The sequence below is a fragment of the Anthonomus grandis genome, chromosome 6 (genome assembly GCF_022605725.1).
Source record: "Anthonomus grandis grandis chromosome 6, icAntGran1.3, whole genome shotgun sequence".
Lineage (NCBI taxonomy): Eukaryota > Metazoa > Arthropoda > Insecta > Coleoptera > Curculionidae > Anthonomus > Anthonomus grandis.
This window is the reverse complement of record NC_065551.1, coordinates 24,395,957-24,408,844: the sequence shown is the minus strand read 5'-3', so window position 1 is coordinate 24,408,844 and position 12,888 is coordinate 24,395,957. Positions and strand designations below refer to the sequence as shown.

The 12,888-nt window shown below is 32.5% G+C and overlaps 1 protein-coding gene across 1 annotated transcript; it reads left to right on the top strand.

Moving 5' to 3' along the window:
• The first annotated feature begins 9,570 nt into the window (after positions 1-9,570).
• LOC126737631 (uncharacterized) lies at positions 9,571-10,596 on the top strand. Its single transcript, XM_050442606.1, has one exon. The coding sequence runs from the start codon at positions 9,571-9,573 to the stop codon at positions 10,594-10,596; it is 1,026 nt and encodes a 341-aa protein (XP_050298563.1).
• Positions 10,597-12,888: the final 2,292 nt, after the last annotated feature.

The following is a 12,888-nucleotide window of genomic DNA, read 5'->3' as shown; positions in this document are numbered from 1 at the left end:
AATTTTTAGTTCAGTTGAGAGGGATAGTTCAGAACTTGATACTGTCAATCAATATCTTCTTGATCTAACTGCGTCCAATAAAGATTCTGGAAGAAATTTGGAAAACTAATCATTGCTGGAATATTTTGGCAAGTCATGTAATTTTGCAGTCTGATCAAATGCAGTCCTGCATTATTAAGCTGAAAAAACCAATTCGGTAAGAAGTTCGTCGATGCACCTTTTGTCGGAAAACGATCAGATTGGAACAGAGATATAGAGATATGCCACCTTAAGTATAATTAGTCCACCTGTAAAGGAAGTTCTTCCTTACAAGTAAAAAAGACGATGCTCGCTTAGTCGCTTCAGACCATCACCATGATTTCCAGTTTACAAGATATCTGAACTCACGTTACTCTACTGTTCTCATGCCTGAAACTTTTTGAATGTATGCTAGCTCTATTGTATCAGGTTTAAAGGAAGCATTTTAGTTATCCTGCTGTAATAAATTACTCGAATAAATAGGATATTTAATTTGATCTTGTGTTAATAGCATTGAAATTAACGTAAAAAATCTGTGCACCTCGTGCCCAAGAACTATTAGATCAGAGCAGATATATAGGAACATCGTAGCTCGAGTATCATTGATCCACCTCGAAAAGTTAGTTCCTTTATGAACGTTAAATAGAAGATGCCTGCTTGGTTGCTTCCGACCATGACTCTCAAAACTGTTTAAAAGATATCTGGACTCACGTTATTTCGTTGTTCTTAACTCCAAGGTATGTATGCTTTTGCAAGGAACCAAGTGGTTCTGAACTCTAGCAAGCCTGTTGTCATAAATTCGTTTAAAATCGATAGTAAAATAAGTAGGATAATTATGTACGTGATTACGGTGCTCAGTACAGAGAGAAATTTGGCCAATCATTTTTTTTGGAGATTTTTCTTTTGCTATAGAGAAGAGATTGAAAAGATATTTAAAGATTTTTTTTGCCAAAATTCTATGAGAATCCTTTTCCAATAGAATCATTTCAACACAAAATCCAATCTTCCTCATTGAATGCAACTTTTAATTTAACTAAGATTTAAGTTTTTTTTTGTTTCCAAATCCAATCCAAAATGAAAACACTAAGCAGCTCGCTCGGTTGTGTTAGACCGTGAACATCAAAATTGTTTAAATGATAGCTGGACTCACGTTACTCCACTGTTTTCAGCTCCAATGAATGTATACTGCTGCAACTACCTCTATGTTATGAGAATCAAAGGAGGTACTCTTGAGGTGCATTCAGTTCTTATAATAGTTATCTTCTGCGAATCCAGATGATTTAGCATTGTGACGATGTAGAGATCTTTTGTGAACTAATTTGAATATCTGTTCCTAAAAACATTTACGTGAATATCAAGAAATATGCTTAAATGGATAATGTACCAAATATTAATGAGAAGAAACAAAATTAATTTCCTTTTGTGTATAGTAACTACGGGTGTCTCCTCCTATCTCGAATTAATCAGTGTTTATATGGAATAGAGCCAACTGTGTCTTTTTAAAATTCGAGTTCAATAAAACGCTAGGGTGAACGAATCCTATAAATTCAGACTGCACGTCTGCCGAACATTTTAAAATTATTGGCATCATTGGCCAGTATCGGGGCCAATATTAATGATGTGCCGACGACTTGTACGAGTCAATAAAGTAAGAAGTATATTGTTATGATGGTGTTTCATTATTTAGCGAAGATTTGATTGCATTTAAGGCCTGTTAGAGTTAACTAGTTTTAGCAACTAAAACGGAGGCAAACCACTTAATTAATATTACTAAAAATACACACGCTTTAATAAATTAAAGATTAGTTTTAAATCGATGGTTAAATAAATAGGATAGTTTGGCCTTGTTTTAATAGCCTTAAAATCCAGGGCTAGTATTAAAATAAAATTAAATGTATATAATATGTAATTGGTAGGTGATTAGCGTACTCAATGAATAGAGAAACTTGACCAATTATTAAAATTTTTTATGAAGAATAGTGAAAGAAAAAAAAATTGCATATTTGCAGTTGTTTGAACACAACACAAACGTGTTAATCTATAGTTAGATCGTATGACTAAAAATCACTAAATAATCTAATTAAAATACTTTCCTCGTTACCACATCAGATATTGATGCAATCTGGTTGTGTAATATTAATCCAAACAAACAACAAGGTAATCCGTTAAATTGCATGCAATATTAAACAATTACACGTGAAAATCAGATCAACATTTTATTGTAGTAAACGTAATAATGACTCCTTCTTTATTTAGAATGAAATCACAAAGGAAGCCACTTTATTTAACTACAGTTGCGAGCTTATCTGGGTCAAACAACTCACACTCGACCCGAATATCACAATTAAAAAAATATTGGGATCTATTAAAGTATAACCTCGACCTCAGAGGAAAATGTGTATGGTTTCCACGTCATTCGATCATTATTGCGTATACAGTGATGTATTGACTGCTTTTACAGGTTTATATAATTTATGATAATGCCTGATTTGGAAATATTTCGACATCTTGTCTGTTACTTGTCTTATACAGTGCGGCTCTTAATTAACCCCCCCCTCCCCCTCTGATCTTTTAAATGCCTTTATATAAAAACTTGAAATTGTGCACACATCATTAGCAACCTAAATACTACTTTTTGGTCCCTAGCTTAAAACTTCAAAATGGCGTCCCGCCGCCATTAAAATTAAATTAAATAGAAAGGGGGATCATGCGATACATCGTTTGAAAGCTCCCACTGAATGCTTTATGGTCCTAAAATATTAGGTCATCACTTCTACCCATAGGAAAATAGCAGCATTTTTATTTCCATTTAAAATAATGAAACTTTAGGTAACACAGAAATGTAACTATTTCATTACAAAAGATGTTGAAAATGTGCACCATTAACTTCAAGACAGTAAAATAAGCTTTTGGCGAACTCTCGACGAACATTTTGGAAAGTGACAACATCAATATTGCGACATGCATCAATTATTCTTTCACGTAGATCGAAGATTGCTGGGTGACGTGGACTTTTTGTCTCAAGTAGCCCCATTAAAAAAAAGTCCAGAGGTGTCAGACCGGGCGATCTGGCTGGCCACTCGGTAGGCCCTCGATGACCAATCCACCGATTAGGGTTAAGAATTAGTTACATTTTCTTTAAAATTTCTGCTAAAGTGAGGAGGTGCGCCATCTTCTTAAAAATCTCAATCAAAATTTCTTCAATCTCAAGGATCAGTGGTTCTACTGCATTATTTAACATGTTTAAGTAAAGGTCCCCTGTCAAATTTTAATTGAAAGTCTGCAAACAACAACACACCTAGAAACAAATTACACCTGAACAGGTGTAGTTAAGAAAATAATAAAATAAATAAAAATGAGATTTGGAAAGGCTGCTATTTTGCTGTTGCTAATGATGTGTCCCAAATTTCAAATTTTTATAAACATATATAAATTAATATAAATATGTATTTGTATAATTGGAATTCAATACTTTTATGATCTTCTGATATTGCGCTTTTTCTTATGCAGTTTCTCATTTGAAATACGAAAATGCCATCAGTAATGATACTTGAAACTGAGATGGTGATGTAGGTCTAAAAATGGGAAAAATAATTTGTTTTTAAGTATTTATCAGATAAAGGTTAGGAATCATTAGTTCGATGCTTATTTATAAGACCTCAGCTTTAAATAGTTCGTTGTTCTCCCATCTTGAGAGTCGTCTCCTTACTATGGATCTTTTTCCTTGCATGATAACTTGCAATATTTGATACTTTTCTCTTCTTATTACAACTCCGATATATATAGTTTTATTTTCCTAACTGTTAGGCTTTTTCTTCATCTGTACGTCTCATCACTTGTGTTTTACTTATTTGTTCTATACAAGAAATCATCAGTATTCATCAGTACAACCATATCTCAGCTGCTTCCAGTCTCTTATTATTCTTCTCTAGTTTTCACGATAGCACGTAGCATCTCATGACAAGTATTTTTAATTCTATTCTCAGATCTCATCAGCAGAGAAATCTCTTCATTATTAATTTGCTTCTAGCGTATTCTATTCTGATTTGAATTTCTCGGAAGTTATCATTGTTTTCATTAATAGTTGTGCACGCGTATTAGATGATTCTTTATATACATCTAACGAATGTTTTGTTATTAGCACATATTTTGTTTTGTTGGTGTTAAGTGTATCCTGATTTACTTTCTCAAGATTACGAAATAGGTCTAAAAATATAAAAAGGACTAAATCCTTTCAACTGCATATGCTCAAAATTGATTCTCTAAGTTTCTCATTAATTTTCTCCTTCTACCAAGAAGTCTTTAATAAAATGACACGCAACGGAATCAAACGTTTACTACTAGTTACAAATTCTAGTAAAATTATCATTTTTCATATTAAATAAAACGATCCGAAGCGTAATATCGTAATAAAACTATAACAATCCTATGATTCAACCCGTTTATCAGTTAATCTTTAAACAGGACATATAGCACGCTTAATTTAATTGAGTTTCATATTCAGATGACATGTATAACAATGAAAAAAATCGGCATCACTTAAAGCATGATTAATTTTTACGACGAGATTAACCATCATATATTCGTTCTCGGAGACTGAATAATATGTTGTCTAATAAACTCCTAAGTGAAATTTTCCATTTTTTGAAAATTGCTTAGCATAAAAAAACTTGCCTTTGACCTAGTTACAACTATTAATTACGTAATAACAAGCAAGAACGGTTCAGGGTGGCAATAATAAGACTTTGACATTGCGAATTTAAAAACATGATGGCAATGCGTACAGCCGCAGTTATTATTTAATTTTTTTTTGTATGTTTGTTAATTTGTTTTTCTTGATTAAATCGTACGTAGTATCATATTATTAAAATACAAGGATTTATCTAGATAATTTAACACGAGTGGCAAAAGCTGTTATGAAACTATTTAAATCATTTTAATTTATTTCAGATTAATCAGAAGTAATTTTTCAATTTCTTTTTGTGGTTATAATGTATGACTCCAAGGTGTATTGCATATGCTCATGTAATAGTGTAATTTTTTAGTCAAACCTTATTGATTTATTGGTATTTTTAATATCATTGTACTCAATTTTGAGTTCTGATTGTCCTCTATGGTGGGCATTGAGAAGGAGTTCTTTGAAACGATAGAAGATAAATGATAGAAGTTTTATATGAAGCCCTAACCAAAGTACATTGAAACTCTGATTTTCCTCTATGTCAATCATCTCAAACTGACTAAAGGACTAAGAAGTTCTTCGAAATGTATGTACAGATATTCAATATCATGTAGGTTAACAAGGCATTAGTCTCAATTGAAGTTCTCTGGTTTTCAGTCATTAACTGCTTTGAAATGACTGAAGGGTTAATAAGAAATTCCTTAAAACTTGATAGAAGTTTTAATTTTAGTTTATGAATATAGGGTTAAGCCTTAATTCTTTTAAACATTGTTGTACTAAAAAACGTATTTATGCAAATTGGTTTATGACTTAGGCGGAAAATCGTTTTTTCTTGCCGATGCATTTTGTCCATTATCATAAAAAATACTACAATAATTATCCACTGGTCAGAGTCCCATTTATTACAAAACCCAACTTTAATTTTTTAATCACCAAACAACTGGTGATATTATCGTTTAACATGAGTAGTTACTTTTCAACCTATCAATTAACCAATTAACAACAGTTTAACGAATTTTAATAGTTCATCGGTACAATCGTTCCAGTTGCTTACGTACGTTTATTGTATTAAATTGTTTCTGTTTAAAGTTTACCTAAAGTACAACAGTTATTTTAGCATTTAAACATTGCCCAGTAAAATGATTCACTATAAAATAGATCGTTTCAAAGTAAAAAAAAATACTATTAAAATCTATACCGCTTACGTGTAAATAATCCATTAATGTAATATTTATAAAAAAGGTCGCTGACTCTTTATCTGAACTTTGTATGCGTTTATTACTGTGTATAGTTCACAGATAGTGCTCAAGTTGTTCTTCCTTTTCCTTTTATAGCTCTCATCTGCTTTTGTAATGCCATGTCGGGTGCATCCCACACTGTTTTTCTTTTCGACAATTTATCGCTTTGCATGGATGTTGGTTTTGTTTGTTTAGGATAGTTCGAAAGATGGTTTCAAAGGGCATATTTAGAAATCAGTTTTATTGGAGTTGTTGGGAATCACTGAAGTATTAAACAAATGCATTTTTAAAACTTTTCTGGGCATATAATTTCTGGAAGAATTAAATTAAGTAATGCAAGCTTGTTCATAGGATGAATAATGGCTTTCAAATTGTTTTCGATCACTCTTGAAAATTCTATAAAATTCATATCCTGTCATCTAATACAAAGCTGATCAGCAAATACCCCCATTTAATTAACTTTTACATTCAAAAATGTAAGTGACCGAATTTTGCCACTTTTTTGATCAAGTACACTGACGAATTATTATTTCAGTTGGCTATAAATAAAATGTTTTATACTCTTAAAAAGTCACTAAAAAGGCCATTAATTTTCAAAAAAAAAACGTATTTTACTGTAATTAATACGCTTTGAGCGTGCAGGTAAGTTTACGAAAAAAAAATTTGTCCTGGAATAGTGTTTCGTTTGCTGGTTTACATACTGGACTTGATCCAATATCCGATACGCAGTGGTCGAATGTTTAGTGCTATGCTGGACAAAAAAATTTTCTTGCGAAAAAAATTGTAATGTATCCCTATATTAAAATTAAATTTCAAATTTTTTCTGATTTTAAATTTTTTTAGAGTAACTTTTTTTTATGAATTTATCTTTTGACACAGGCAAAATTTGTATAGTCGTATCTCTCAGACAATGATGTCAAATCGACTTTCCAATTTTTCATTCAATATATACAGTGCCGGCCAAAAGTAGAGAAACTTTTAATTTATTTTCTAATTTAATAATCTATTCAAAATTTTTGTGATACAATGTATTAAAAATGTTTATCTTAGCCTAAGCCATACATTTATACCAAAACAGTTTAAATATTTATCACAGGAATGTAAATAGTAAACAATGTTTTTTTTACTTGAGGGCATAAATAGAGAATCCTTTTGTATTAAATATTTTAAATTAAATAGCTCTCGTTTGAAGCAGTTCGTTTTCGATTGTGAAGAAGCCTATTTAGTATTAAAATGCCTCGAGGTATAAATTTATCTGAACAAATAAAAAAACTTATAATAGAGAAGCACAATTCGGGAGTGAAAGAAGTAACAATCGCTAGAGAACTTGATCTTTATAAAAGTGTCATTTGTAAACAAATCAAATTGTGCCAAACTAGAGGCACTACTGCCAGCATCTCTAAGCCAGGTAGACCCAAGAAAACAACATCTGCAATTGACAAGCTAATTAGACGATGTTCTATAAGAAATCCAGCCGAAGATACAAAAAAGGCATATCCCAGCATTTCCCTTTAAGGTCGATCAATTCGAAGACGTTTATGTGACGCCAACTTAAAAGCCAGGAGACCGGTAAAAAAACCTTTCATTTCAACGAAAAATAGACAAATTCGTTTAAGATTCGCAAAAGAACACTTACATTGGACCTATAAACAATGGAAAAACGTTTTATGGTCAGATGAAAGTAAGTTCAATTTATTTGGGTCAGATGGTATGAAATTAGACGTCCCGAGAATGAAAAATTCAATCCAAAGTACACTATTCCCACAATCAAACATGAAGGCGGTAATGTGTTGGTGTGGGAATGTTTTTTCCGGGCATGGCGTTGGTCCACTGGTGGGAATAGATGGGATCATGAATAGCCAATATTATCTAAACATCTTAAGGAATAATATGCTTCCCTACGCCGAGGATAATTTGCCGTTAATTTGGAAATTCCAGCATGATAATGACCCCAAGCAAACTTCTAAAATTGTTAAAAATTTCCTAACCTCTCAACAAATGCAAGTTCTGAAGTGGCCAGCTCAAAGTCCAGATTTAAATCCCATCGAGAACTTGTGGGAGCACCTAGACAAAAAAGTTCGACAAAAAAATCCGAATAAGTTCCGAAATAAAGACGAATTATTCCAAGTCCTAAAAGAAGCATGGAGTGAAATTTCCGAAGATATTATACACAATCTTCTTGAATCTATGCCAAGACGGTATAGTGAAGTTGTGAAGAATAACGGTTATGCCACAAAGTATTAGTGTGCTTTTATCCACATTTTGTATTATAACATAATTATGTCATAAAAATAAAAAGTTTCTCCATTTTTGTCCAGAAAATAAATTTTGTTTGCATATTTTGTAATAAATTATTTGTTTTCAATTTTTTTTTCTAATTATTTTCCTCACTACTAGATATAACCATAAACATTACTTACAATTACTTCGAATTAGTTTTAATAAGAAAAAAATTAAAATATTAAAAGTTTCTCCACTTTTGGCCGGCACTGCATTTTTCTTAATCCACTGCACATTTTTTTGTTGTGTTCTATTCTGTAACAGGTAAAAAATGTACTCTTTAAAAGTTTCGTTTATTTGCTGACTAATAATATATACTTTTAGAGTAATCAACAAATTTTTCTAATTTGTTGAATAAAAAAAGATTCCTAACAAAATGAAAAAAAGCAACTTGGCAACGTAGATATGTTTACAATGCAAGTATCCGATGTTGCAACTTTGTGTTTTTTCCTAGATAATTTTTCAAATGTGTAAAGCTAGCGTCCAATCGATATCCAGCAACCAAAAATCTAGAACGCAGCATATGCCGTTTGCCAGAAACCTATTTATAGTCCGGGCCCGCTGTTATTTAATCGATATAATGCCCGTATCTCCTGAAGTTCCCAAGGAGTTTTAATAATTTTTTGTCCAGATATTAACAATCAATAACTAAATCGATTTATAGTAGTTATAAACCTCTACAAACTAAAGTTTTTTTTTGTGAAAATTTAGTAGAAAATCGAATGTTATGTTAAGGAAATGAGAAAAGCTCCCAAAGGATTTGAATTAATCTTTTTTCTATAATATATAATAAATGTCTAAACGCATTTGAGATGGTTGCAAAACTCTACAAACAAACGTTTTTTGGTAAAAAATTATTGAATTGTTAGATGTTAAAAAATATAAAGAGCTATAGGGTAGGGTTGCCTATATTGGACCGGCTCCTAAATTGGACCTTTGAAGATTTGAGCAAACCGACAACAAGTGGCGCCATCTGTCAATGCCAACTAAAACTACACCTCGAAAACTGTTAAGAGTTTCAACACGTGTGCGTCTGTAAACAACGGTTGAGGAAATATTAGTGTTTTCGTGATTTTTTAACTTCCGATACAAATATACTAGTACTTACCGTTCAAGTAAGTAATCACAACATTTATAATATCATTATTTCTCAAGATTCATTAAAGAGGCCATAGTTTAGGGGTTATTTTAGTGACCTAACCTCCAAATTGGTAAAATCCGTTGTGGGTGAAATTTGATATTGTTTAGTTTTGAGAACGAGGTTCCTAAATTGGACAGCAATTGACTTGTAAATTGGACCGGTCCAATTTAGGCAACCACTTCCATTTACTTAGTTCTTAATATTTTTTTTTCAGAATGTCATCACGTGGTAAATACGGCAAGTGGAGCACAGAAGATTTAAGCAGTGCTATTTCCGCTTTTCGTAATGGTTCTTATGGGCATAATGAATGTGCAAGGTTGTTTAAAGTACCTAAAGTTACACTAAAAAGACATCTCGAAGAGAATAACAAACGGGCAAATAATTCAATTAAAAAAATGGGCAGGTTTAGTGTATTTAATGAAGAAGTTGAAGCAGAATTGGCTAGGCATATTTTGATTTTCGAAGAGCGAATGTTCGGGATGGGCATACGAGACGTCCGCAAACTGGCATTTGAATTGGCAACAAGAAACAATTTGAAACACAATTTCAACACAGATAAACGTATGGCAGGCAAAAAGTGGTATTATGGTTTCATGTCAAGACATAAAGAAATATCGTTACGGCAGCCGGAGAAAACATCAATGGCAAGGGCTGCAGGATTTAGCAAAGTACGAGATAATAAATTCTATGAACTTTTAAAAAAAATCTGTGAAGAGGATAAATTGACCACCACACGCATATTCAACGTCGACGAGACAGGCTGCTCAACCGTACAACGGCAATGTCAGAAAATATTAGCCAAGAAGGGAAAACATCAAATTGGGAGCATTTCTAGTGGAGAGAGGGGGGCAAATACTACTGTGGTTTGTTGTGCAAGTGCAGCAGGGCAGTTTGTACCACCCATGATAATTTTTAAGAGGAAACGTTTTCAAGAGGAACTTTCATTAGGTGCTCCGCCTGGCAGCATTGTCACTATTAGCGATACTGGATATATCAGTAGCGATCTTTTTGTGACATGGCTTAAACATTTCATTGAAACAGTTAAGCCAAGCCCTGAGGCCCCTGTTTTGTTATTGTTGGACGGCCACAGCACCCACAGCAAAAACCTAAAAGCTCTACAAATTGCCAGGGATAATGGAATTAGGTTGTTGCAGTTACCAAGTCACACAACACACAGACTCCAACCGTTGGATGTTGGATTCTTCAGAGCCTTTCAAAATGTTTATGGACAATGCATTTAAAAATGGTTGCGAAATAACGTGGGTCGAACTGTATCAATGTTTCAGGTTTCCGGGATAATTGGAGAGGCTTATGGGCTTGCTGCAACAGAGAAACGCACAGAACGCTTTTCGTGCTAGTGGCATTTGGTCTATAGATGAAAATGTTTTTAAAGAATCTGATTTTGCAGCTTCAATGATGTTTGACAGTGCATCAAACTCTAACCATGAATCCCAACAGAAGGCATCCTCTTCTGAAGAAGATAATATTCCATTGGCGCAAGTCGTAAGGTCGCAAGGATTACGAACGAAGAGAGCAGCATTAACTTCCCTAAATATTTCAGTCCAGGATATTTCGCCGTTACCTATAAAAAAATCAAAATCATCAAAAGTTTGCCGCACCCAGGACGCAGTTGAATTGACTAGTTCCCCGTACAAAAACGAACTTGAAGCAAGAGCTAAGCCATCTAAAGCAAAATCGGTTAAAACTACTTTAAAATTTTCAAAGATTAGTGATGAGATTTTCAAAGATTAGTGTGAGAAAAGGTAGCAAAATTAGGCTCCTCTTATTTAGCTCCAAATCGGACAGCTGGTATTGTGAAATATGCGAGTCTGAATCAGTCGAAGAAATGATCCAGTGTCTTAAATGTAAAATTTGGTTTCATGCAAAATGTGTCAATGTATCGCTAAAAACTAAGATATTTTATTGTTCAAACTGTAAAACTTAAGATTATGATTTTTAATATTACATAATAATAAAGATTTTTTATCTTTTTTCGCGTTCCTCATGTTTAAATATAGGCTTTAACATCGGTCCAATTTAGTGCGCTAATGGTCCAATTAAGGATACCGGTATCCCAAATTGGACTTTTGTTTATATTTTTTTCATTTGAAAAATAAAATATTATAAAGTACTATGTATCTATTATTTGTGAATTTTTGGAATATAAACAGTACTTAGTAAATGATTTTTATAATAAAATTTTGAAATATTTATTACCATGTGTAATACAATAGATGTTTGAAAAGTGGTCCAAATTAGGATACCTTACCCTAACTCTTAACCGCAATAAGTAAAAGTTTTATCTTTATCCTTTGGCAGTTATAGCCATTTATAATATCTATCTCAATAAATTTTAACCAAATAATTTCGTTTGAAGAGGCTTGCAACCAGTTCAAATCCTTTTAGAAAAAAGTTTCATTCAAATCCTTTGGAAGTTAATCTTTTAATTAATTTTTGACAAAAAACGAGTTTGTTGAGGTTTATACCCGCTATAAACCGATTAAGTTATTCATTGTTAATATCTAGACAAAAAATTATTAATACTTCTTTGTAATTCCAGGAGATACCGGCATTATATTGATTAAGTAACAGTGGGCGCGGACTATAAATATGTTGCTGGCAAACGACATATGCTGCGTTCTCGATTTGGTTGCTGGATATCGACCAGACACTACCTTCATTTTTGCACACATTATTTTTGAGGCATTTCGGGTTCTAATAAGCAATAAATTTGCTAGATTATATTAATATACCTAATTACACATTTTTATTAATATTTTCGTAAAAGAAATAACGGAAAAAAGCTAAATTCTAGCTTAACCTAGAAGGATCACATCATTTGACCATTGACACCTAATAGGCGAGTTAGGTGAAAAAAAGGAACGATTTTAATTTCCTTTTTCCCAATATATGTATGACACACTTCAGATTTCTTCATCATTTTTCAGCAAAATGGGAGTTTTTAGTTTTAATATTAATTAAAAAAACGCACTGAAACCACTCAAAACATCAAAGTTTGCAAAATACGTTTTTTGATATGTATACAAAAATTTTTTGTTGCGCAAGAAGAGAAGACGCCTAGAAATTCAATGTATGTTTTAGATGGAGGGCTACTTTTACATAAAGTAGTTTGGCGAAAACTGGCCACCTACAGGGAAATATGCACAAAATACAGAAGTTAGATAGTTTATTCATAACGAATCACAGTTTTCGACGAAAGAGGTTATAGTTACAAAAATTACGACCAAAACAAATCCGCATGGTTGATGTTATCAATGGTGTACGACCCAAACAAATCTGCTGGATACAGCAATTCCTTGCACCCAGTAAAAATTTTTGAGAAATAACGAAAACAAACATAAATTATAATTGCTCTATTAAAAAAAACTTTTCTTAAAAAGGAATAACTACTCGTTAGGCTGAAAGAGATACAAATGTCTTAATTTGTCGGACAGCTGTAGAGCTTTGCTCTAAAAATGAGTTTGTTACCCTTGTTTCTGAAGACATCGATATAATGGGTTTGGTTTTTTTAA

Coding starts and splice junctions, on each gene's coding strand:
- LOC126737631 (XM_050442606.1), top strand. CDS start 9,571: ATGTCATCACGTGGTAAATACGGCAAGTGGAGCACAGAAGATTTAAGC.